This window comes from Prionailurus viverrinus, chromosome F1, assembly GCF_022837055.1.
Source record: "Prionailurus viverrinus isolate Anna chromosome F1, UM_Priviv_1.0, whole genome shotgun sequence".
Classification (NCBI taxonomy): domain Eukaryota; kingdom Metazoa; phylum Chordata; class Mammalia; order Carnivora; family Felidae; genus Prionailurus; species Prionailurus viverrinus.
Genome location: NC_062577.1, coordinates 24809775 through 24836739, shown reverse-complemented (window position 1 = coordinate 24836739; position 26965 = coordinate 24809775). Strand labels below are relative to the sequence as shown.

Here is a 26965-nt window from a genome sequence, read left to right as displayed (position 1 = left end):
GTTGTAAAAATATGTAAAATGGTAATTCTTGTAGTGCATTTGTTTGTTGCAGATTTCTATAGAATATTAACTAGGTATAAGTTGCCTGTAGGCTTCTCATTGTATATAGTATTTGGTGATCTTTTAATATAATAATTTCCAAATAGTCATAGGAGATAGTGAACTAGAAAAATTGGTATGTGTCTGGCATTGTTATGGTTCTCCCCTTCTTTTCAGGAAATATAGGCATTTGGGTTATGATAAAATTTGATTTGGGTTAATTCCTTACTTGTGATTAGTACTTTTATATTCACCAACTCATTGAGAACATTAAGACAGGTTATTGTAACAGTTAAAAGTTTAGGCCTGAGACCTGGGCTCTAATCCTAGCTCTGCCACTAACTTCCTTTGTGTCCATGGACAGTTTCCTTCTTTAGCCTTATTTCTCCATTTTAAAACTGAGAATAAAAATGTTACCTGCCCTGTGGTTGTAAATGTTAAGAGAGATAATCCACACAGCTTATTATAGAACATAGTAAGTATTCAGTAATTGCTAGCTATAATTTGGTTCTCTTTTAAATGTTTTTCAAAGTTCCCTTTTAAAACTGTAAATATTCCATAATCTTTGACTTTTTCTTAAGAGTCAGATTTATGAATAAAAAATGCAAGGGTAAAATTGTTCTAGCATGGCTTAAAGTAGCAAAAGTTTGAAAAAATAATGTAAATTCCAAGTAATATGAAAACAAAATAAATTCCAGAACATTCACATGAGAGAACACTATCAAGCCCTTAAAATCATGATATTAAGAGGATATATAGTAATGTTATGTACTCTTAACAGAATGTTACATAAAAATATAAACTTTGCACACATAGATAATGATCCCAATTCTGTACAGCACATGCACATACATATCTGTTCATGGAGAAGATATTTCAAAATAGTGGCTGGGATAGTGATGAATGGTAAGAGTACTGATGATCTTTCGTAACAAAGACTAAGTAATTACTCTTACCACAAGAAACTTTTATTTTTTTAATTTTTATTTAAACTTAATGAGTGGGGGGGCGCCTGGGTGGCGCAGTCGGTTAAGCATCTGACTTCAGCCAGGTCACGATCTCGCGGTCCGTGAGTTCGAGCCCCGCGTCAGGCTCTGGGCTGATGGCTCGGAGCCTGGAGCCTGCTTCCGATTCTGTGTCTCCCTCTCTCTCTGCCCCTCCCCCGTTCATGCTCTGTCTCTCTCTGTCCCAAAAATAAATAAACGTTGAAAAAAAAAAAATTTAAACTTAATGAGTGGAGGTATGGCCTAAAATTCAGTTTTGCTGTGGAGTTTAGTTTGAATGCTGTGTAAACACTGGAGACGTACATTATGTCCTGTTCATAGCTTTCTAGGAGGATCTGCTTCATCCGTAGAAGATTTATAGGGCTGCTTCTGGACTTTATGTGCCAGAAATAAATGGTCAGAATTGATGCTTCTGTGTGAAACCCTCAAGCCCCATAATTCTGTTAAACCTTTTTGGGGAATGCACCTGAATTAAGATCCAGGACGTGATTAAGATTACATTTATGCAGTTCTTCAGGACTTCGAGAAGGCAGAACATGTAGAGGGTTTTGTGTAACAAAATCATCAGGTATTTTAGTCTGCAGGACTTATGTATGCTACCCTTTAACAAAGTTAAATAGAAACTATTAAATGTGAGTCTGAGGAGCACATAAACTTTGGTATAAGAATTAAAGGCTTCTTATTCTACTAAATCTATTCCAGCTTTTTTTTTTTAATTTTTTTTTCAACGTTTATTTATTTTTGGGACAGAGAGAGACAGAGCATGAACGGGGGAGGGGCAGAGAGAGAGGGAGACACAGAATCGGAAGCAGGCTCCAGGCTCTGAGCCATCAGCCCAGAGCCTGATGCGGGGCTCGAACTCACGGACCGTGAGATCGTGACCTGGCTGAAGTCGGACGCTTAACCGACTGCGCCACCCAGGCGCCCCCATTCCAGCTTACTTAGATACTTCAGATTCCTTCCTTTAGTAACTAGAGCCATTTCTCAGTGTTCTTTAGGCTCTAAGCTGTTGTTGGTAATGTTTCTCAGGATCTTTCCCAAATAAAAGGACTTTACTTCTCTTTATGTGAATAAAAATTCTACCACTAAAGATTTCAATAAGTTCAGAAAAAAAGCAATGCTTTTCACTGGCTAACATTCAATAAGTTCAGTCAGTTGCAGTCCGCTTGCACTAATTTGTTCCAGGCATCCTGGAACAGGAAAGACTTGCTCTTGTATGCCCTTCTCTTCAGAAATTTTAGCATTCTGGAAGTAGTGAGTCTTAATTTTCTTTAAGGGAAATAAATCAATTTAAGTATTTTTTTTAAAAATGCAGATGTGTCCTAGGATTTTATGTCTAGTTTCAGGAGGAATTCCTTATAGTTGATCTGTGAACTTATGGTTAAGAATGCCAGTTTTTAGGGTGTCTTTGATTTTCTTTTGTGTCTATTTTTATGTCTTGGGAACTCTTTGAATAGTGTTTTTCCTTTTATAAAGGAGAATTCCCACCCTGTTCCTTCTTAGAAATATTGTATTATTTATATTTGAATACTTATTTTCCTTAATTTGATGCTTTTTAAATGTTAAACCTAAGGTCTGATTTCTTTGTGAAAGAGTCAGTGAGGTGCTAATGCATATTCAGAGTTAAACACTGAGGATGTGGAGTTGTAACCCTGTAACAAAAAGCATATCCTTCTGTCTCTCAAAGGAGCATATCATTACTTTGACAATTGACAAAGCAAAGGTAGGATTAAACACCTCTTACTCTCAAATTAAGTGAAATATTTATTGAAATAATTATGATCTCTCCTAGTATTTATTGAATAACAAGTATTTTGCCTACACCAGGCCGCTCGGAGAAATATAGGAGCCAAGGCGTGTACAAAGTTTAGCGACCTTGGCATAAAACACAGAAGAGAGCTGAAAGATGTTTAGATGAATTGAGTTTCAATAACTAAGTCACCTGAAGAGAACTGCATTTATGCTAAGGAGTATGCATTTGTTTTAAGATCTAAATTGTATGATAAAGTTGCCTAAACATAGAATTTAAGCTTATACTGTCTTGTCTTCCCTAAACATGTGCTATGTTTCACCTGGTGACAGATATCCTAAATGTGGGTAGAACTTTTTCACCCCCTGAATTTATGATGTGTCCTATTTTAAGTGTACAAGTGCATCAGGCCATATTATTTCCCTCCTTACTCTTTTACAAATCTCACAGTAAGCCCCTTCATGTGCCTCCTGTCTCTATCTTTAGCTTTATTTTAGATTACTTTCACTTGGTATGGTTCAGCAGTACTGGATATTTTTCTCAAGTCAGCCATGCTCTCAACACTCACATACTTCCTCCTGCCCCATAACCCTCAGTTCTTTCTTTATATCTCAGTTGAAGTGTCTTTTGTCAGGAAGACTTGCTTGACCACTATACACAGGCTTAGTTCCTCTTATGCCCCCTTAGCATCCTGTGCTTTCTTTTTTATTATATGCATTGCTCTTATAATTACTTGCTTAGTTATCTGTTTTCTCTCAAAGGGATTGTGTTAGCATTCTTGATCAGTGCATGCCTGGTCAATAGCACAGTGCCTGGCACATAACAGGTATTTTAGAAAATATTTGCTGTTGAATATATAATATTGATATTTAAGATTTGTTATTAGACTCATACATTAAGTAGCTTGAGAAATGGTATCACAATTAAATCATTCTTTTGTCTAGGTTTAAATTGTTTTTAATTTTTAAATTTGTTTGCCTTCAAACCTTAGACAATTTAATCTTTTTTTATGTTGAAATAATTTTAACCTTAAAAGTTGCAAGAATAGTACTTTATCTATGCTCTTTAGCCAGTTTTCTTCAGTGTTGACATCTCACTTAACCATAGCAGTTAGTAAAACCAGGAACTTAACATGTTGGTACAATATTATTTACTAAACTATAGACCTTACTAGAATTTTACCAGATTTTCTCTTTGTGTCTTTTTCTGTACAAGGATCCAAGATGAAATCCCACATCGCATTGAGTTACTTATCTGTTTATTCTCCTTCAATCTGTGACAATTCCTTAGTCATGACTTTGACACTTTGATGAATACCGGACTTTGATGAGTTTTTTGTACAATATCTTTTCATTTTTTTTTGGTCTGATGTTTTTCCATTCGTAGATTCAGGTTATGCCTTTTTGTCAAGAATACCATAGAAACGATGTGCCCTTCACAATGCATTATTTCAGGTGGTACATGATGTTGATATGTCTTATTGGTAATGTTTACCTTGATTACTTGCTTAAAGGGTGTCTGCCTAGATTCTGCACTGTGAAGTTACTATTTTTCCCTTTGTATGGGCAAATATCTTCTTGCTCCTCAAATTTTTGTGTACTGATTAAGCATCCATAGGTTTATCTTAATCTGCATCAGTTAAATACTGTGGTGGTTTGCCTAATGGTGATTTTACATTGCTCTCATTCCTTCTTTTTTTTTTTTTTTAATGATTGTTTATTTTTGAGAGACAGAAACAGAGCACAAGCATGGGAGGGGCAAAGAGAGAGGGAGACACAGAATCCAAAGCAGGCTCCAGGCTCTGAGCTGTCAGCACAGAGCCTGACGTGGGGCTCGAACTCACAAACTGCGAGATCATGACCTAAGCTAAAGTCGGACGCTTAACTGAGTGAACCACTCAGGCGCCCTTTTTAAGTCTTCTTTTAAAAAGTTTTATTTATTTATTTTGAGAGAGAAAGCATGTGTGTGCATGCACATATATGGGGATGGGCAAAGGGGGGGGGGAGAGAGAGAGAGAGAGAGAGAGAGAGAGAGAGAGAGAGAGAGAAAGAGAGAGAGAGAGAGAGAGAGAGAAAGAGAGAATTCCAAGCAGGCTCCATGCCATCAGCGCAGAGCCTGACACAGGGCTTGATCCCACAACCATAGGATCATGACTTGAGCTGAAATCAAGAGTCGAATGCTTAACCAACTGAGCCACCGGGGAGTCCCTCATTCCTTCTACTTGTACTAATTAGATTTCTTCTGTAAGGGAGAGCTGTCTTTTCCCCCACATTTATTTACTTATTCAGTTAATTATTTGTATCAATATGGACCTGTGGACAGTTGTTTTATTCTATGGATTATAATAACAATATTATCCTTTATTTTATTCCTTTGGACTTTGGAAGCTTCTTCAGGCTGGGGCTGGCTCTTATGTCATTTTGACATACCCCCATCCTTTTGTGAGAATTTATTTTCAGGTATTAAAGATATTCGAGGTTCATCTCATATTTTCCCTGCCCCAGCCCTGGAATCAATCTCTTCCTAAGAGCCCTGACTCCTTTTATTGGAGATGGTATTTAAAAATCAAGGTCTGAGATCTAGGTGTGCTCATTGTTAGAGTAACGTTTTTCCTACATTCTGATAGTGGATAGAGCCAGGGTGTGTGTGTGTTAACCCTTGCATAAACACGCTATCTATTTCTGTGTTTCTTTATCTACATATATTTAACAACCATTAATTCAAACAGATATCTCTGATTCCACTCCAACACATAAAGTTCGTTGTAGCTTTTCTTCTTTTTTAGCTCCCAAGGCACAATTCTCTAGTACTCCTTCTCTTCTTGTGCCTGAAATTTACCTGACACTCCTTGTCCCAGGAGATGTAGACTGTTTATAGTCAATATTCTCGGGGTTGTTATGGTTAGTAATGTTTCTGAGAAGAGTTATTTAAGAGGCTAAGTGTAAGGGAAACAAGGGAGATAATGTGAATATAAATGTTGGGGGTAAAGGAAGAGGTGGTTTTGGAGTACTTAGAAAATGTTCAGGCAGAAGAACAGCTTGTGTTAAGATCCAAAGGTAAGAAAAGTATGGCTGATCCAGGAAAGTGAATATAGTTCAGGATAGCTATATTGGTTGAGACATAGAGTTTGCAGTTTTCATGTCATTGTGGTTACAAAAGATGCTTGATATGGTTTCACCCTTCTTAAATTTATTCAGACTTGTTTGGTGACCTAACATATGATGTATCCTGGAGAATGTTTCGTGTGTACTTAAGAAGAGTGTGTATTTTGCTATTGTTAGATAGAATGTTCTGTAAATGTCTGTTAGGCTCATCTAGTTAAACTTGTAGTTTAAGTCCAGTGTTTGCTTATTGATATTCTGTCTGGATTATCTGCATTGCTGAAACTGGGTTATTGAACCCATTGAACCATTGAACCATTATTGTGTTTCTGTGTCTTCCTTAGATGTGGGGAATCAACCCCTTCTCTCCTCTGGGAGAAGCTGGGAGTTGGGAGTTCCCTCCCAATTGTCTGGCACTTTGCTAGGGGAGTGGGGTTTATGGTGAGAGTGTGTCTCAGTCTTTCCTGATCATTTCACTAAGGGTGATGTGGGCATTTTCTCTTTCGTCTGATATGTAAGAGTCCTCAGCTAGTTTCTGGAGTTTTTTTTTCCAGAAAGGAATTGCTCTGTAAGTAGTTGTACAGGTGAATTCAGGAGCCTCCTATGTCACCATCTCAATCCATGTATTGTTTTAAGAGGGATGCAGCTACAGAGTATGCTTTAGTTGCTTAGGTGGTAAATTTGTCTATATGTAATTAGGAGCCAAAACTGTTATTTTTGGGATCAGAAATTGGTTTTTTTTTTTTACTTGAATTGAAAGTGTTCTTTTTTTCCTTGAGAAAATAGGAACTTTGCCACCTGTCCAAATCTCCTATTTAAAATATGCAAAATCACTGAACATTTTTAAAAATTTCATTTTAGTAGTCACTTGTTCATTTCCTAAATTTCAGTACTTTATATACTTTTCCTTTGGTCTCATATTTCTCAGTATGATTCTGGGATGCATTTTGTTAATTATCTATTAATGATTGGAAGAGTCTCTTTATTGGTTGTTGCTTTCTGGCCTAATTTGAAGAATACTGAATCGTCCCAAAATACAGAGGAGGTAAACATATGAAACCCTGACTTTTAGGGAATTTGAGCTAAGAACTTATATGTATATATTTTAGTTGTTATGTTGCTTTGATATCAGAATAAAATTTGGGAATATAGAGGAAATTTTTCAATAATTTATGGAGCTTAAGGAATTAACAAAGAATAAAACATACCTTAATTTTTCGGTACTTTTTTTGTTAGAAACCTGTTTCCTCACTTTTTATATCTGATTGGAATATTGATGTTACATTCATCATAAATGCATTCTATCTTTAGCTGTGTGCCTGGCACTTTAGAGAGAAATGAGATAGTTACATAATTATAGTTCTTTGAAAGCTTTATGCCTGGAATAAGTAACCAGAGTGGTTTTACTTCTTATGGTTCATTCTTGTACTCATCTTTGCCAGAAGAAAAAAAAAGAAAAAACTGAAAATTCAGTTAAACTAATACTATTCATCTTGGGTAATCAGATATTTTATATTTCTTTGTTTATAGTAACTCCATTCTTAATAATATTTATGACCTGTTGCTTTGCAGAAGTGAAAAAGAACTGTGATTAGTAATAATTCAGCTGAAGGTGGATTTAACTAGATAAATTTAATTAGTAAGTGGATTTAAATAATGTCAGTCACTTTCAATTATATGAAGTAAATAATTAGGTTATCAGAATTAGCAAGTGGAAACCATTCAGTAAAGAATAAGTAATTCTCTCGGAAATATCATCTGTATACAAATTAGTATTTTGTCATGATGATTCGATGAAGAACAGTGCTGGAAGAAAGTCCTTTATTTATTGTCTTTCGAGGGAATTCATTTCCAAATCTCCCATCCATACTAAATCCTGAAATTGATTTGCCTTAGTAGTTGCCAGCAGCCAAGCAGTTCCTTTTCAAATGGTCTTGCCCTGATTTTTTAAAAGAAAGCTTTGTCTTTTGCTAAATCTGAATTTTGTTAACAATGCTTTACCTGTGTAGCCCCCAAAGGAATAGTCTGAGATACTCAAATTCTTGGTGTAGATGCTAAGAATGTGAGTAACAGGGTAATAAATCCTGGGATGCCTGGGTGGCTCAGTCAGTTAAGTGTCTGACTCTTGATATCGGCTCAGGTCATGATCTCAAGGTTCATGAATTCAAGCCCTGCCTCAGGCTCTGTGTGGAACCTGCTTGGGATTCTCTCTTTCTCCTTTTCTCACTGCCCCTCTCCCACTCTCTCTCTCTCTCTCTCTCTCTCTCTCTCTCTCAAAATAAATAAACTTTTTTTAAAAAACAAGGTAACAAATCCTTTTGTTTTACAGGGTAACAAATCCTTTTGAAGTAAAATTGTTTTCATTGTTTGTTGTCAATGAATTGGAAAGAAGACTTAATTGTCCGCTTGTGTATTATTAAAATTAATTTTTAACAAAAAATCCCTATGCAGTTATTGGAAGACACTTGTAAGTAGTTCAGAAAATTCACATTGCTACAATAAACTTTCAGTCTGAGCTTATTTATGTGAAAAGTATTTCTCAGCAGTTATATCTATAAAATGAAAAATAGTGATATCAGTGTTTCTTAATTGTCTCATTCTACAATATTCTTAAATTCTACCAATGTGATACTCATCATGCTAGCAATAATGTAACATTTATCAGTGGGTATATGAGCTAATTGGGAGGAAAGCTCTATCTATTTAAATTTAAAAATTAAGTTTATTTTCCAATTCCCAGTAACATTTTACTTGTGTTTAATACTTGTCAAAATTTATTACGTATTTATATTGTGTTGATGTAGTATGTTCTAATAATTCTAATGGTAACCCAATCCAGAAGAAATTTTAATATTTAGAGCTTTATGGTTAGGAAAGTTTTTGTATTTAAATTGTAATTTATATATACTTAATGGCTAGGAAGTATGATAGGATGATCAATAAATAACTTTCCAACCTAAAAATATATTAGAATAAATTCTGTAATATGAGTAGAGTAGAAATGCAAATTCAAGAAAACAAAATGGAAAAAAAAACCCAAAGTGATATAAAATTTCCAACTGTTAAAGAAGAGCTTATGTGTATATTTAATAATGAATGATAGTAGTTACCATATTGTGATGGCATTTAAATTCCATTAGCCACATTAGAAACAGTGTCATTTTGTTTTAAACTGTAAATAATTACAGTGCACCAAAAATTACATTTAAACTATTTAAATGTGTACAGAATCTTTTGTCATAACTTAAATATATGTAAGAAAGTTTTCCAAAATTCTTTTAGAGGTTACAGGGACAAAACACATTTGAAAACACTAGCATATAATACCTGCTTTACTATTGAGTTGCGCTCATGTTAGAATTACCACTATTTCATTTATTATTTTTTTATTTTTTTGCCTAGCAGACATTAGGTAAATATTCATTGAGGTGATAAATACTTTTGATTGTATCAGAGTTAGTGCCAATAATTTCATCTCAATTACATGTCACTGTCTGAATTAAAAGAATGTTTTGTTGTTCTACCATGACTATTTTAAAAGCACTTTTAATTAACCTCATCTGATGGAACCTCAAAATAGATCATAAAGTTTTGCTTAGGACCCTTCAGTGTAGTTGGGTTTTACAGAAAATAGCAGCTTTAATTATGGAATAGGAAATTTGGAACTGCAGGGGGGACCTAGAGATTGCCTAATGAAATGCTTTCATTTGTCAAAGAGAAAACAAGAGCCAGAGATTCACTTACTCAAGGTAATACAGGTAATTGACAATAGAACCATATCCAATATGTCACTAAAACCATATTGATTTCAATATTGTGTCTTGAATTTCTCCACTTCTTATCTCCAGTGACTTCACCCTAGTTAAGGCTATCATGGTAACTATTGTGCTACATCTGAGTGGTCTCCCATATCCCTTTATTTACAAAGCATATCTGATCACAATTATTCCTCTGCTTAAAATTCTTCAAAGATGTCTCGTTGGTCATAGGAAAAAGGCTAGCCCTTTATTTTTCAAGATCCTAACCCATCAGATCCCTGCTTGCCTGTTTGGCCTTAACTGCCACCATTGTTGTCCTTGCCCCCTGGATTCCATCCAGTGACATAGTCTTTAGTTTCTCAGATGTACTATGCCTCCTTCCACAGCATCTATATGCTGTTGTGGCATATATGCTTAGAGCACTTAAGCTCTATCTAAATGCCTACTTATCCTTCAGATTTTATCTGAGGTGACACTTCTTCAGAAACTCCCACACCTCCCTTCCCTCAACTCCTTGCAGACTAGATAGATCCCACTGCTATTTTTTCTCATGTTTACATTTTCTTCAAAACCCATATTACATTTTGTGTATTTGTGTGATTATTTGATTAAAATCTGTTTCCTCAGGTAGAGCGTAATCTCTGAGGGTGGAGTCTACATGCATTTTGCTTATTATTGTATCCCTGGTGCCTGCCTGGTACATACAGGGGACTTAATACTTGTTGAATGAATGACTCCCAGTTCTATTTCTACTACACCAGTGATTTTAGAGTAACATTTTTATTTTTGAAATCTTCTTAGCCATATGCTTTATATAATTCACCCATCTGTTGATGAAGTAGCATTTGAGAAAAAATAGAATTTCAAGTTATTTATTCCTAATTTGTAAATCACACTTAAAAAAAAACACCTTTTCTCCTTAAAAACGTGAAATCAGTAGTGCTAAATATTCTTCCTATATGTGATGGAACACAGTCACATGTTAATTTTTATTCATCAGCTCTTTCATTTATGAGTAGTTTTTGAGAGGCTACGAAGTCATAGCAACTATTGGATATGGAATATAATAAAAATATAAAGAGGTGATATTAAAGTTAGTGCCTCTTCAACTAGTGTTCCACAGAGTAATGTTCTTGGAAGTTTTGCTAGATACTCTACACCCCCTTTCCCATCTTTCCCCTGCCGTTCCCCCTCCTCCCCAAAGAAAGATTATATTCTTATAAATAACTTTGAGAAACACAATATACTATATCTCCTTCTCATAGAATAATAACAATGCATATTAGCATAGTAATGCTTCTTTACCCTTAAAGCAGAGTTTTCCAGCTGTGGCACTGTTGACACTTTGGACTGGATAATTCTTTGTTGAGAAGGAGGGGAGAGAGAGGATGAAGTCCTGGCCCTTGTAGGATGTTTAGCAGCATCCCTGTCCTCTATCCATTATATTCTAGCAATACCCTTCCTGTTGTGACAACCCAAAATGTCTCCAGACGTTGCCAAATAACTCCTGGGAGGCAAAACCATCCCCAGTTGAGAACTATTACCTTAAAGAGATCAGTTGACTTCTGTTTGCACTCATACTTCCCAAACTTACTTGAATTCCTTGGAATTCTTCTCCCTTCATCTCATACCTAATGTCCTGGGAAATGCTATTTTAAATAATCATTTAGTGAAAGTAAACTAATTCTACTTTTTAGATTCCTGCTTAAAACCCTTCAATATTTTCCATTGCACTTAGGATAAAATTCAAACTCTATGACATGGCCTTCCCACGTGTAAAGGCCTTTGCCTACCGCCCTAATCTTAACCTCCTATCACTACCTGCTGTTCAGTTCCATAGTAACCTGCCTTTCAGGTTCTCAAGCACCCCAGCTCCTTTCCTAATCTGTTATTGCCACTCTTGGGAACTATTTTGCTCTTGCTCTTGTTCTTTCTCGTCCTTTAGGTTCAGGTTTCAGATTAAATGTCATCTCCTAAGATGAGATCTTTGCTGACCATCTCTTACCCTGCCTGAAGGATAGCTAAACATCCCAGTACCTACCTCCCTTCTTATACCCTGTTGCCTTCACAGCACTTTTCAGTTTGTAATTCTTTTTTTTATTTGTGTGAGTTTCTTTCTGCCTCAGTCACTTGAATGCACAGTCTTTAAGGGACAGGAGTCACATCCACCTTGTTCATCATTACTTACATATCCCCATCATTTAGCACAGAGCCTAGCATCTAATAGGCACAATCATTATTTGTTGAATAAGTAAATGAATGTTTTAATTTATCAGTGCATTTGGAGCTAAAATGTATTTTATTGAGATATAATTCAGATACTACAAAATTTACCCTTTAAAAGTATATAATTTAGTAATTTCTAATACATTCACAAATTTCTACAACTGTCCCTACTGTCTAATTCCAGAACATTTCATCACTCCTCATCCCCTCCTCCTCCCTCCCACAGCCCATGCCAACCACTAATCTACTTTCTGCTTCTGTGAATTTGTCTGCTCTGGACATTTCATATAAATGGAATGTGTGGTTTTTAGTGCGTGGCTTCTTCCCTTTGCATAACGTTTTCAAGATTTATCCATGCTGTAGCATGTAATAGTACTTCATTCATTCTTATGGCTGAATAGTATTCCATTATATGGGTAGGCCATATTTTGTTTATACATTAATCAGTTGATATATTGACACTTGGATTGTTTTCACTTTTTGGCTATTACAAATAATGCTGCTATAGACATTTGTGTATAAGTTTTTGTGTAAACATGTTTTCGCTTCCCTTGGGTATGTATCTAGAAGTGGAATTGCTAGATCATATGGTAATTGTATATTTAGTTTTTTGAGGAACTGCCAAACTGTTTTCCAAAGTGCTTGCACCATTTTGACATTCCCACCAGCAATGTATGAGGGTGCTAATGTCTCTTCATTTGTGTCAGTTTTCGTTATTGTCTGTTTGTCTGTCTCTCTCTTTTTTAATCATAGCCATCCTAGTGGATATGAAGTGGCATTGTGGTTTTGATTTGCATTTCCCTAATGATTGTTGATGTTGAAATGTTTTCATATGCCATTGGCCATTTGTATATTTTTCTGGAGAAATGTTTATTCAGATCCTTTGCCCATTTTTTAATTGGGTTATCTGTCTTTATTGTTGAATCCTAAGAGTTCTTTATATATTCTGGATACTAGACCTTATCTGATATATGGTTTATAGATATTTTCTCCCATTCTGTGGGGGTTCTTTTACTTTCTTCATAGTGTTCTTTCAAACACATAAGTTTTTAATTTTGATGAAGTCCAATTTATCAACTTTTTCTTTCATCCCTACTGCTTTTTGTGTCATATCTAAGAAACCATTGTGTCATCTAAGGTCATGAAGATTTATGCCTGTTTTCTTTTGAAAGTTTTATAGTTTTAGCTTTTACATTTAGGTCTTTGATTCATTTAGCTGTTTCATATATGGCATGAGGTTGGGATGCAACTTAATTCTTTTGTGCATGAATATCCAATTATTGGAGTTTCATCTTTTTTAGTGTTTTTTTTTTTGAGAGAGAAAGAAAGAGAGGGAGTATGTGACTGGGGGAGAGGCAGAGAGAGAGAGGGAGAGAGAATCGCAAGCAGGCTCCACCCTGTTAGGGCAGAGCCTGATGCAGGGCTCGATCTCATAAACCATGAGATCATGACATGAGCCAAATTCAAGAGTCAGACGCTTAATCAACTGAGCCACCCATGTGCCCCTGGAGTTTCATTTTTTAAAACTTAATAAATACATCATAATTTTTTGCAAACATTATTAACATCATTTCAACATTAGCAGTTTCAAAAAATAATGTATGAAGCACATACTGTCTACCAGACATTATGTTGGACATAAGATCTAAAAAGATTAAAAAAAAAAAAATCCCTCCCCTCAGTATCATAGAGCTGGAAATTAAGAACATGGAAAGTTGTAATAAAAAGTTGAATGGGGGCCGCCTGGGTGGCTCAGTCGGTTAAGCAGCCGACTTCTGCTCAGGTCACGATCTCACGGTCCGTGAGTTCGAGCCCCGCGTTGGGCTCTGTGCTGACAGCTCAGAGCCTGGAGCCTGTTTCAGATTCTGTGTCTCCCTCTCTCTGACCCTCCCCCGTTCATGCTCTGTCTCTCCCTGTCTCAAAAATAAATAAAACGTTAAAAAAAATTTAAAAAAAGTTGAATGGAACATATAAGATATTTGAAGAAATTAATAATGGTTTTAAGAAGTAGATTTTTGAGAGACTGCATGTGAAAGTAGAATGGCAAGTCTTATATAAAAAGAAAAATATTCCTGACAGTTGCAGCAAAAAGCACTTGATGGTGGTTGCTATGCAGTGGGGATGTTTTACCTTGATTAGTACTCTTAGAGTCATTTGCTATTAATTTCCTAATTTGGGGGTGGATGAGAAAAAAATTCTCTGTCATCTCCAAATTTGAGGTAAAATTTTGACCATAATAGAAATGACAAAGAAATCTTGTCCCTTATTTTCTCTCCCTGTCTCTTTAGTATAGCTGACTTAATATTTATTTAATTCAGAGCAAAGGGTTCTCTACAGCAGTGTTCTCTGAATCATTCTTGACCAATTCTGGATTTTTTTCACCCCTTTGTCTTCCAGGGATTTTTCCTGTTGATGCTAATCTTAGAATTGTTGATATGTGTTGTTAAGATTTGTAGTTATTTATGCTACCTTTTTTAAAAGTAGGCTTAATCTTTTGAGATTAATTACTGAATTAAGGACATGTTAAATTCATTGTATTAGTGTGCTTGGGCTGTCATAACAGAATACCATAGACTGTGTGGCTTAATCAGTAGAACTTTATGATCTCACAGTTTTGGAGGATTAAAATGCAAGATCAGGTGCAAGCTCTTCTAGTATGGCTCGCAGAGGGCCTTTTCTGGCTACTTTTCACCTGCCTTTCCTCGGTGTCCACATACAGGGGTATTTCTGATGTCTCTTTCTCTTCTAATAAGGACACCAGCCCTTTTGGAATAAGGCCATCCTTATGACGTCATTTCATCTTAATTAACTTCTTCAGAGGCCCTGCCTCTGAATACAGTCACATCGAGGAGGTACCTGGGTGGCTCAGTTGGTTAAGTGTCTGACTCTTGATTTTGGCTCGGACCAGGATCTCACAGTTTGTGAGTTCGAGCCCTACGTTGGGCTCTGTGCTGCCAGTGTGGAGCCTGCTTGGGATTCTTTCGTTTTCTGCCCTTCCCCTGCTTGTGCGCTCTCTCTCAAAATAAATAAACTTTAAATACAGTCACATTGGGGATTAGGGATTCAACATTTAAATTTTGGGAGAGAGTGGCTGCACAGTTCAGTGTATAACATTTCAGTAACAAATAGATGTCACTTTTATATTCTTTATTTTATAATAAGAAAATATAGTGAGTTTCTGTGAAATTTACATTGTTACTGGAGGGGGAAAAATCCTCGTGTTATCTAGGTTCTCTACACCTGTATTTTCTCAACTCTAAAACGGGAAACTGGCTAGTTGATTTCTGAACACTAAAATTCTGTTTCTTCAGTTTAGGATTATTGATTTCTAACATTATTCAGCAGATAGGTTATAGGAAGCATAATAGAAATGGATATTCTAGAAGTCAGCATTCCACCAACTTCTCATAACTGAGGTGAAGGGCTTAATCATCCTGTTTTCATCTAAATTCTGATACAGTTAACTTTTTTTCAACTAGCTGTGCTGGTTAGATTTTACTATGTGTAATTTAAAGATTTGTATGCCGCATGTTACTTTTTTTCCTTCCAGTTAATAATACTCTTTATACAACGTAATTTATCATACGTGGCTACATCTCATTGTAATGAATTCAAGCAATACAATGAATATAGATAGCGAAATGTGAGATTCCCTTTCATACTTTCTCCTCTTTCAAATGAAATAACCACAATTAACAGTTTGTTATGCATTCTTCCAGTCTTCTTTCTATGAATGTACATATGAATATTGATTTATGCACATATTTTTTCATAAATGAGATCATGCTGTATATATTCTCTTATTTAAATTTTTCATCAGCAGTGTCTTACAATTTTCATACATAAGCAGGATGTATGTCTATCTTTTTTAAATGGCTGCATAGTGTTATACGATATTATAATTTATCTGTTCCCCTTTTGTTGGATGTTACTTTGTTTTATTACTATTAAAAACAGTGTTGCACGAACATCCCTGTGCACACATCCTTTTGTGCAGAGATTCCTTTAGAATATATTTCTTACATATGGGATTGAACACACTGAAAATTTTGATGGCCTTCCTAAATGGATTTGCAAATTTACATTCTCACCAACAGGGAGCAAGAGTTCATTTACCTTTACCATTGCTGAAAAAATACTTTAAAATTTATTCCATTATGATGGTTTAAAAATTATATTTCATTATTTTGAAGTAACATCTGATATCTGGGCTGTTAAGCATCCTTTCTTTTGTTCATTGGCCATTTGTATTTTTCTATGGATTCCTTTAATGTACCCATTCTTCTTATGGAATATCTTGTAATACTGATTTGTAAGAAATTTTTAAAGTCTATTTTGCATGTGAATCCTTTATTTTAAATGTTGCGGATACATTTTCCCTGTCTTTTAACTTTGCTTCTGGTATCTTGTAGAATGGAGATTTTTCATTATGTGAGAATGTCAATCATTCTCTTTATGGCCTGTTTTGTGTAGTGTGTAGGGTAACTTTCCCCATGTAGGGTTATTTAATTTTTTTCTGCTGTTTTCTAATATTGTTTCTTTAACTCCATTTGGAGTTTATTTAAATGGATGGCTCAACCCTGTTTTTATATAGTCCATTCTTTCCACTGATTTGACGCTCCCTTTATCTTAATCTTAAATCTCTGTGTACAAGTTTCCCCCAAAATAGACTGTTCCTATGAAACCTTTCATAAGCCAAAATGATGTATAGTGAAGATACTGTTACCATTAATTTATATAGAAACAATTTTTAGTGTTCCCAGGCCCCCAAAATATCTTCTCTTATGCTTTTCTGATACCTTAGGATATACTTTGGTCACAGATGCACAAAATAAATCAAGATAAGGCACAGATGCTCACTGACATGGTTCAAAGCTATGGTGGCTTGATGCTGAGATACTGAGTGCAGTTCTCGGGGAAGGTGCTTTGTGGGGTCACTCTCACTGCCCAGGGTGCTGGCTGCCTTTGTAATGGCCTGCTGCAAAACAAATGCTGAAAACTTTAAAAAACATTTTTTTTTTGTAAAAGCAGAAATCCTCTTCAGGTTTCTTTTCAGTTAGCAAAAACAGGTACTGATATTATGTCTTTTTATGTAAAAGTAAAGTGGTGTAACTTGAACTTTCAAAAATGGAAAGTATCTGTATATGCAAATCTATTTTTATGTATAATGCTTCCCTCTTTTTGCTATTACTTTTCTCTCTTTTTTGCTATTACTTTTTAGTGCTGTAAGCTTGTCTTACCCTCTTGTAATTTGTGGGCATTAAGTTATATGGGAACCAGAAATCTACATAAGAGACTGCTGGTATTTTATTTTATTTATTTATATATTTTTTAATTTTTTTTTCCCCAACGTTTATTTATCTTTGGGACAGAGAGAGACAGAGCATGAACGGGGGAGGGGCAGAGAGAGAGGGAGACACAGAATCGGAAACAGGCTCCAGGCTCCGAGCCATCAGCCCAGAGCCTGACGCGGGGCTCGAACTCACGGACCGCGAGATCGTGACCTGGCTGAAGTCGGACGCTTAACCGACTGCGCCACCCAGGCGCCCCAGAGACTGCTGGTATTTTAGATAAAACAGTCCCTAGTTGAGGAAATGAAGAATTCATATGAGATTGATTCATGAGTAGAATGTTACGTACTTTAATACATAAAATTTATTATGTTTTAGTTTCTCAGAGGCTTATTTAGGTTTTTTGGTTTCTTTGTTCTTAGTAATATTTTAAATAGTTGATGTTGCTGAATATGCAACCTCTATATAAATATTAGTATGTTAAAATTATTTTTTTTTCAACGTTTTATTTATTTTTGGGACAGAGAGAGACAGAGCATGAACGGGGGAGGGGCAGAGAGAGAGGGAGACACAGAATCAGAAACAGGCTCCAGGCTCTGAGCCATCAAGCCCAGAGCCCGACGCGGGGCTCGAACTCACGGACCACGAGATCATGACCTGGCTGAAGTCAGACGCTTAACGGACTGTGCCACCCAGGCGCCCCTAAAATTTTTTTTAAAACAAGCTATATTTAAATCGCTTTGGTGAACAACTTTATTTCCATCATCTCATGTTAATGTGTGTTAATGAAAGCTCTCTGTTAATAGGGAAACAAAGTAAGTATGACCAAGCCCATATTTTGGTTTTAGGTTTTCTTTCCTAACAATACAATGAAGAATAAAATAAAAATGAAAAGAAAATAGGTAATTAACTCTTATTTTAAATCAGCTACAGCTAGATGTTATTATAAGAGTAGCATCTGTTACCATGGGTCATCTCTAACTCAAGGTCACCTTAAAAGAAAGCTTTGACCTGCTTTATACTTTGAAAAAATAATTCTCAGTGGCCTTGGGCAGCTATAGCCTTTAGTGTACCTAAATTACTGAGCTTACATGAGGAAGTTAAGAGTGGCCATCCTTTCTTCTCTGCAAAATCGGTAGAATCCTGCATTATCTATTAAGTTCTAAAGCATAAGAAATAAAGAAGTAGATATACAAATAAAACTCAAGGTTTTGTGTAGTGGTATTTTTTTTCACATTTGCATTACTCAAATTAAATGAATAGATTTGACATGCTTATTAGAACTTCATTTTTTTTTAATTAAAAAAATTTTTTAATATTTATTTTTGAGAGAGACAGCGTGCGAGAGGGGCAGGGAAAGAGGGAGACACAGAATCTGAAGCAGTCTCCAGGCTCTGAGCTGTCAGCACAGAGCCTGATGCAGAGTTTGAACTCAAGAACTGCGAGACCATGACTTGAGTTGAAGTCGGATGCTTAACTGACTGAACCACTCTGGCACCTCTACAACTTCACTTTAAACTTTTGTTTTTGTTTAAAGTATCTCTGATACAAAGAAATAGTATATATGTAGGTGTTGCATATTACTCAAGGAAATACCATTTTCTCTTATTCCTGGATAGTTGAATTGTTTAAGGGTTTTGGGGATTGCACTAAGATTTGAAACATCTGAGGGACATAAAAGAATCTATACTTTTTCCTAGACATTTTAAGCTTAGGATGCCCGAGAGATCCAGAAATAGGATAGTTCTGTATTATAATTAGCATCTGGAGTCTAGTCATATCTCACTTGGGCAAGAAACATACCCATTTAGGCTTGGGGAGGTGGGTTTCCTGAAGCTACATATGTCTGTACTTACGATGTTCAGTAAATTAATAGCTATATGATAGAACTCACAAAGTGGATCCAGCCTGCAGAGACATATATTGATTGGCCTATACTGTGTTTTTAAAATATCTAGATTTATGACTTCTCCTGAAAATTGGAAGATCTGACAACCTTAACCACCTATTGCCACAGGGCAGCAACTAGCTAGATGGACATATGCTCTCACTTGCCAGAATGCATACCACTCCTTATCCTGAAGATGTCTGTTGCCATTTATCACTATACTTGCACAGTCACCCATTTGCTCAACCCACTTATGTTCATACCCAGCATCTGTAGCCTTAAAATATCTAATTTATAACCATCAGTCTACATTTTTCTATGCTGGTGCAGCTAAGTGAAAATGAGTTGATAGCAATTTAATATAGTAGGAACAATTGATTCATTTTTTTTTCCAGGAACATATTACATATTCATGTCTTCATTTTTGTTCCTTTTTTTATTCCCTGAAATATTTACTTTTGCTGAATCCTATTCATTTTCAACTCCCAACACCTTGACTCTTCCTTGATCACCTTTGTCTCCAGTAGTGTCTTCCTGTCCCCAAGTCTTAGAACACTTATTTTCTCCACCACTGTAAATTTATCATAGTGGAGATTTAGAGTCTCATCCAGTTAAAAAATGGCTGCATTCCTATAAAGAGGCCTTTTAGTAGTCTTTTCTTAATATGGTTCACAATTCATTGTTGTCATTTTGAATACTAAGAAAGTAGTAAGTTTAAATTTTATTTCCCTAATGTATTTTTTTAAGTTTATTTATGTGTTAAAGTTTATTTATTTATTTTGAGAGAGACAGAGACAGCGCAAGTGGGGAAGGAGCAGAGAGTGAGGGAGAGAGAAAGAATCCCAAGCAGGCTCCATAGTGCCAGCGTGGAGCCTGATGCGGGGTTCAAACTCATGAAACTGTGAGACCATGACCTGAGCCAAAACCAAGAGAGACAGAGCTTATACAAGTGGGGGAGGGGCAGAGAGAGAGAGGGAGAGAGAATCCCAAGCAGACTCTGTTCCCTGCTAGGGCAGAGCCCAACTCGGGGCTCAATCCCAGGGACCTTGGGATCATAACCTGTGCTGAAATCAAGAGTCAGACGCTTAACCGACTGAGTCACCCAGGTGCCTGGTTTTTGTTTTGGTTTTTGTGTTTGTGTTTTCCCAATAGGCTTCACGCCCAACATGGAGTCCAGTGAGGGGCTTAAACTCATGACCCTGAGATCAAGATATGAGCTGAAATCAAGAGTCAGATGCTTAGCCAGCTGAGCTACCCAGGCACCCTTTCCCTAGCTTTCTTAATTGACCTTTGGTCATTAAATTTAAATGTTTTCCTTGCTTTCAGTTACAGATGAGGACACAGTAAAGAGGTATTTTGCCAAGTTTGAAGAAAAATTTTTCCAAACCTGTGAAAAGGAACTTGCCAAAATCAACACATTTTATTCAGGTGAGTAGTTTTTTGGTACAACATACAATAGAATTTCTGCTGTTACAGAAAGAGAAACTCTGCATGTCATTGTTTATTTAACCTTCTGATCATTATTTTAAAATGGTGGCTTGTTTTCCTTCCTATACTGCATTTAGGGATGTTTTCTATAGCTAAGGTAGGAATGCATCTGGTGCTTCAGTATTTAAGCCTAATATGGTCATTGCCTAGATTCTTTTGCAGTTGCAAGGATTTGGGAACCTCCTTGTGAACCAGTACTTTGTAGAGCTTCGCTCAAGTCCAGGCTAAAGCTTTAAAGACTCAGAAATTTGATTTTATCATCTCAAAGCTAAATTACAGCTAAATAAGCTAAATAAGCAGTTCCTGCTTATTAATTACATTCCTTTTGTCTTTCCATTGTATGGAATACTCATTTCTATCTCTCTAGAGCATTGTCTCCAGAGTGGCATCTACAAGATGCTATTGGAGTTGAGGAGGAAATACTAGAACTTCTATTTATTTATATCTGACCCTTTAAAATTCTGTTTTTTATATATGTTTACTCCCCTAGTCCTTTAACTTCTGTTTTTCTGTCTCACAGAGCTCAAGTTTCTTGACTCCTTCATCTATTCCAGTTGACAAGACCCCTCCCAGAATTACTTCCCTCTGTTAGTCATCTTAACCGTTTTGTCCCTTGCGCTTTTTAAATCCTTTTACTCTCATTGCTTTGTACTGCTTCTGCCTAGCAAAATTCCAACTGTGAGCCAATCCAGCCTTTCCTTCTCCATGCCTATTCCCTGGGTGCTTAGGATAGCTGGGGGAAAGAAATCACATACCAGAACAAGTTTTAACCAGTGTAAATTCACTGTTACATTCTTAACTGTGTCTTCAAAGCTACCCACAGGTCCTAATCAGTGCCCTTTTCCATGCTCCAAAATGTTTTTCTGGACCCAACTCCATTGTCTTAAATTCTTCTAAGAATTAGTAAATAAATTCTATGATTTTCCTTTTAACTGGTTTAATCTCCTTAGCAAGTCACTGCCTTTTAGCAAAAAAGAAACAAAAAAGGAAGCAAATGCCTTAGTTCTCCTCACCTCTCCCTTACGGCTAGACTTCCTAGGCAAAGAGAGCAGTTTATGCAGAGACACAGAGCCATTAAAGGGCATAGCATGTCCTTTGCACTACACTGTAAGTACCTAGAATGCAGAGACAAAATAGCAATATTATTTGAAACTGTGCAGTGGATAGATTTTCAACAAGGGGAAAATGTACAGAACAATTGCAATGTGCAAGAACAGAGATAATTTCCATAATTAGGAGTAGGAGTGAAAGAGGAACTAGCAGTGTAGACAGAGAAGGAGAGGGCAGCCATGTAATGAAGAATGAGGAAGAGGAAGCTAAGAGGAAGGCATTTGCAGGGAAAGAGTGTTTAGACTGAGAAAAGGCTATAGGATATAACCTATGCCTGTAAATTAAAAATATAAAGGTCAAGTTTATTAGCTTTGTTTTTTCTGTGATTTTTTTTGGAAAGATCTCTGAGCCCAGTTCTATGTGGATTATTGAGATCACAAAGAGTAGATAATGCTTATTGGTATACAAGAAAAAAAAATATCTACTGTTAATAAGAGATACATACTGTATGTTAAGTTGTAGTAAAAACTGTATACACATGTGACCCATCACACCTAGTCAGATATGTGTATTTTATGTATGTTTGTATGCATCTATATATGTGTGTATATGCAGTATATTTAAATAATTAATATTTTTTCATGGAATAATATCCTTACTATGTGTAGTATATATTGTTTTCTATAATTATTTCTCTTTGACTTATAATATGCCAATTTATGATCCACACAATTGCTTTTATGACCCCATATTGAGTTATAACCCTAGTTTGAAAAATGGTATCTTAAATTTCATTATTTTTCAAAAATAATTTTAGGCTTTCTACTATTGAAAGTTTGGAGGCTGTGATTAAATGACTTCCTTTTTCCTAGTGTGTTGGCAGGACCAGTAGGGCATGTCTCTTGATGTCACCACAGAGGAGGTACAAATTGATAGTCTTCAGACTGACTTTTTGCCAGGTCAGGAAGTGATGGGTAATATGAAGACATGATTGACAGAAATAGAATTTGGCACTTGTTCTAGACAGTATCATTTTCCTCCCTATTTAGCCACCTGCTCTGTGGCAGATTATCTTATAGACAGCAATCCTCAGAGACTAGGACACAGAAAAACTATAAATAACTAAAATAACAGGGATGAGTTTAGCGTATAAACCTGCCTCCACCACTTATATCTCACAGATTATTTAATAGTCAGCTAATAATGGTCACTTTCAAGTGAGATATAGTCTTGACTGAAGCTTTTAAGTACCCCCCAAAAAATGCTATAAAAGCCAAACAAAACATAGAATGAATACTACTAAAATGTACATATTTATTTTCATACCAGTTCTGTTACCTACCAGTTTATGTTTTGGATTTCTAAACCTTACTATTTTTTTAGAAGAAGTTTACCATTTAACCTTCTCAGGCCTCTATGTACCTTGTTGTAAGATGAGCAAATTCATTCCCAGTCCTCTAGGGTTCCACATGTAATGAGTTAGAAACAATTGACAATAGTTTGATGTCAGTCATGTAAGTCATTGTATTGCTCTTTATTTTATTTATATTAATATATAAAATCTTTTAGACCGTGGGAGGAGAGGGAAGTTTTTTTAAAGGAAGGCTCCTTTTTGGTGATAACATTACTAATTACTGAATCTCCAAGTCTCTTTTAGTACTAAAAATGGCATCAATTCTAGAGGCGATAGTGTCAGAGATCTTTTTTTGTGGTGATCAGTAATATCCTTTTCCATTGGTAATATTAATGACTTCATGTTACAATACCTTTCTCTTTGAACCAGTTTGCTTTCTCTCTCCATTCAAAGTACTTACCTTCTAAGCCATGTTTTTATGTGCCTACATAAAAACAAAATGTTAGAATGTGTCTGTTGCTTTTAATATTCCATTATTAAAACAGGCAAGCCTTTTTAAAAAATATTTATTTTGAGAGAGAGTGCTATAAGACCCAGGGGGGTGGAGGGGGTGAGGGGGAGGAGAGAGAGAGAGCATCCCAAGCAGGCTCCGCCTGTCAGCTCAGAGCTCAACACAGGGCTTGAACTCACGAAACCATGAAATCATGACCTGAGCCGAAATCAAGAGTCAGACACTTAACCTATTGAGCTACCCAGGCGCCCCAGTTGGAATCTTTTAAATAGCTAAGGGCTTCTTCCTTTGTTTCTAAACAGTCTGTTTTTTCTGACCTGTCCTAAATTTTTGGCTTCAATTATTCTGAATTCACAGCAATTTTATGAGCTTTTCTGTTCTTTACCAAAAAAGAGGGAGGGAAGTGGGAAAGGTAGGAGGGAAGGAATGAAATTACAGTAGTGTTATTCAGAAGTATGAAAATTATGGCATTAGAAACAGATTTATTTCTTGGCTATAGAATATTTTCAGGCTTCATATATATGCAAGACCAATTGGATAATAGTTACTCAGAACTATTCCTATTACAGTTATTCCTGTAATCCTATTATGTCTATTTTTCTTTATTCTTACTGAATTTGAAGCATTGTATATTATTATGCCACTGAATGTGTGTAATAAAACATAAGTATCTCTTTCACTGAAATAGTAAATATTCATTTTACAAGTGATCATATGTATCTAGTACCCACATAGCTAAATTATGGCTTAATGACTGATATGTGTGTATGTGTTTGCTTGCATATGTATAAAGACATGGATTAAGTATATATTAATTAGCGTGATCATGGGTCTGTGATATTGTTTAAAATTCCCATTGTCCTATTATTTTTTCCTACATCATGATTCTCTTGAGTTCATTTCAACAGAATCATTTACTTCAGAGTTATTAAAGAATGGGGAGGTAGGGAGAAGTTGGAAATTATTTATGTACTATCCACATATCCACTGTCCTTCTCTTCTGTCATATCATTTCTTTCTTTCTAAGACTGAGAAGATGGGCAATGTCCATGGTCATGGAGTAACACAGTTGCCGGATGGCATCTTAATAAAAAAGCCGACTGTCATCAAAAGTAATGTTTTTTTTAAACTGTGGGTTGCAACTCTACACATGGGTCAGGGAATTAAAATACGAGGGGTCATCTCGGGTATTTAAAAAATATATATGGGCACCTGGGTAGCTCAGTCCGTTAAGCATCTGACTCTTGATTTCACCTCAGGTCATGATCTCATGGTTTCGTGAGTTCAAGCCCTGCATCGGACTCAGCGCTGGCAGCGTGGAACCTGCTTGGGATTCTTGCTCTCCCTCTCTCTCTGCCCCTCCACCACTCATGCTGTCTCTGTCTCTCTGAAAATAAATAAACTTTAAAATAAAAATTAAAAAATACATGAAAAGAAATAGTTGAATGGAATGGTAGAATAGCTATTGTGTGTATTGGTCAACTGTACTATTTCTTTTATGTACAATATGATACTTGGTATTTTCAAATTTTGCAAAGTACTGTGGAAAGTGACATGAAGAACCATTGACTTTGCTTAGAGGAAAAGAGAGGGATTGAGGAAAAGCCTACACAAGAAGTAAAATTTAAATTGCATCCTTGAAAATGCGTAGGCATCTCCACATGCTCTTGGAGTAGCATATTGAGGATAACAGTCGGAGAGGAGTTGGAGTGCAGTGTTCCAGGGAAACATCTATCCAGATGCATTGTGAAATCAAAGTACATGACATATTTGGGATTGAGGAGTATAACAGATAGTCTGCTGAGGCTGGAGTTGTTTTACCCACACATGGAAATTTTAGACTTCAGTATTTGAGGTGTAACAATCTCAGGTAATAAGAATTCCAGATAAAAGCACAAAAATGTCATGTAATATAACAATTAACTACCCTGAATCATCTAGGATGGGTCAGCTGTCTTACAAATTTTGTATTTCAAATAATACTGACATCCATAAATTGAATTAGCAAGATTATAACATTGCAAGATAAGTATACAAAAAAATCAAAGTATTCTAAAACACTAACGTTGTTTTATCAACAATTATTCTTGAGTTGCATAACTATAATAGCTTTGTTATTCTTAAGATAGTTTATAGTTCTGAAATAACTTTTCTCTAAAAGTAAAATATATATAAATCTGGTGAAAACTAAAAAAAATACCTTGTTGGGGTCCCTGGGTAGCTCAGTCCGTTGAGCGTCCAACTCTTGATTTCACCTCAAGTCATGATCTCATGGTTCGTGAAATCAAGCCCACATTGGACTCTGCTCTGACAGCTCAGATGTACTCTGTACTCTGTATCTTTCAAAATAAATAAACAAATAAATAAATAAATAAAAATAAGATCTCGTTAACCCTGATGTCCCTAATGTATTTAAGGGACATATAGGTGCTTTGAAAGTTTTGAATGGTTATTGGAAATTTTTATGAAATATTTTATTATCTGAGAGCTTATGGCATTCAGCATGTATTCTTAAAATAATCTGTTCTCATTCAGTCACTGGATTTACTGGAATGTGTAGAGATTGGAATTTATTGCCAAGATAGGCTATTTTTATCAGTATTTATGAAATTACTTAGAAATATTCATTTTTATTTTTTAAGTATATTTGTAGAGTTTAATTCATAGGCCAAAGTACATTTTTGTGTACATATATACCTTTTCCCAAATTCTGTGCTGTCCCATATATTTGAACTTTTTGGAGCCCTGACTCTAGAAAACTGTGGTGTCATTGAAAAATAGATTTGGACACTTGTCAAAAGCAGTGTTTCTCATCCTTTTTAAACCTATTGATAAGTATTAAACCCTTTTTCTAAGTATAACACTGTAACTATGGTAATACTGAATTCTTTTTTGAAATATGCTTTATACTCCCCTACTTCCAAACAAGGATTTTCCTTTATGTGCTCTTCCAGATAGCTTTCCCCTTAAGGAAGAGAATCACTGGTTCAAAAACTAGCAAAATACCCCTGGCATTTATTATTCCTCTATTTCTCTATAGGCACTTGGATTACTAGAGAGTTTTTCCTACATATTCATTCATTCACTCAGTCAACAAACATTGATTGAGCCTACTGTCTGCAAGCTCTTATAATATAAAGATGATGATGATAGTCCACACAAAAATTTATATGTGAATATTAATAGCATAATTTATATAGTAAAAAAATAGAAACAATTGTCCATCAACATGCATATTTAAACAAAATGTGGTATATCCACCCAACAAAGTATAATTCAGCAATAAAAAGAACAAACTGCTGTGGATGAACATCAAAGTCATTATGTTAAGAATCCAGACAGATGCAAAAGACAACACATCGTTATGATTCCTTTATAAAAGTGTCCAGAAAAGGCAAGTTTATAGAAACAGAAAGCAGATCAGTGGTTACTTGGGGCTAGGGGTGGGAATGAGGAATGACAGCCAGTGGCCATGACAGAAGTGTATGGGATGTTGGAAATGTTC

At 35.7% G+C, this 26965-nt stretch overlaps 1 protein-coding gene across 2 annotated transcripts in view; it reads left to right on the top strand.

The window, feature by feature from the left end:
• Window positions 1-26965, top strand: part of XPR1 (xenotropic and polytropic retrovirus receptor 1) — a 212828-nt gene that overhangs the window by 113411 nt on the left and 72452 nt on the right. Inside the window, exon 3 of one of the 2 annotated variants that reach the window (XM_047840768.1) lies at window positions 20390-20485. In XM_047840768.1, coding sequence (XP_047696724.1) covers window positions 20390-20485 — 96 coding nt within the window. Of the gene's footprint in view, window positions 1-20383; window positions 20486-26965 lie in introns of both variants that reach the window. The other variant, XM_047840767.1, reaches the window with a different exon arrangement.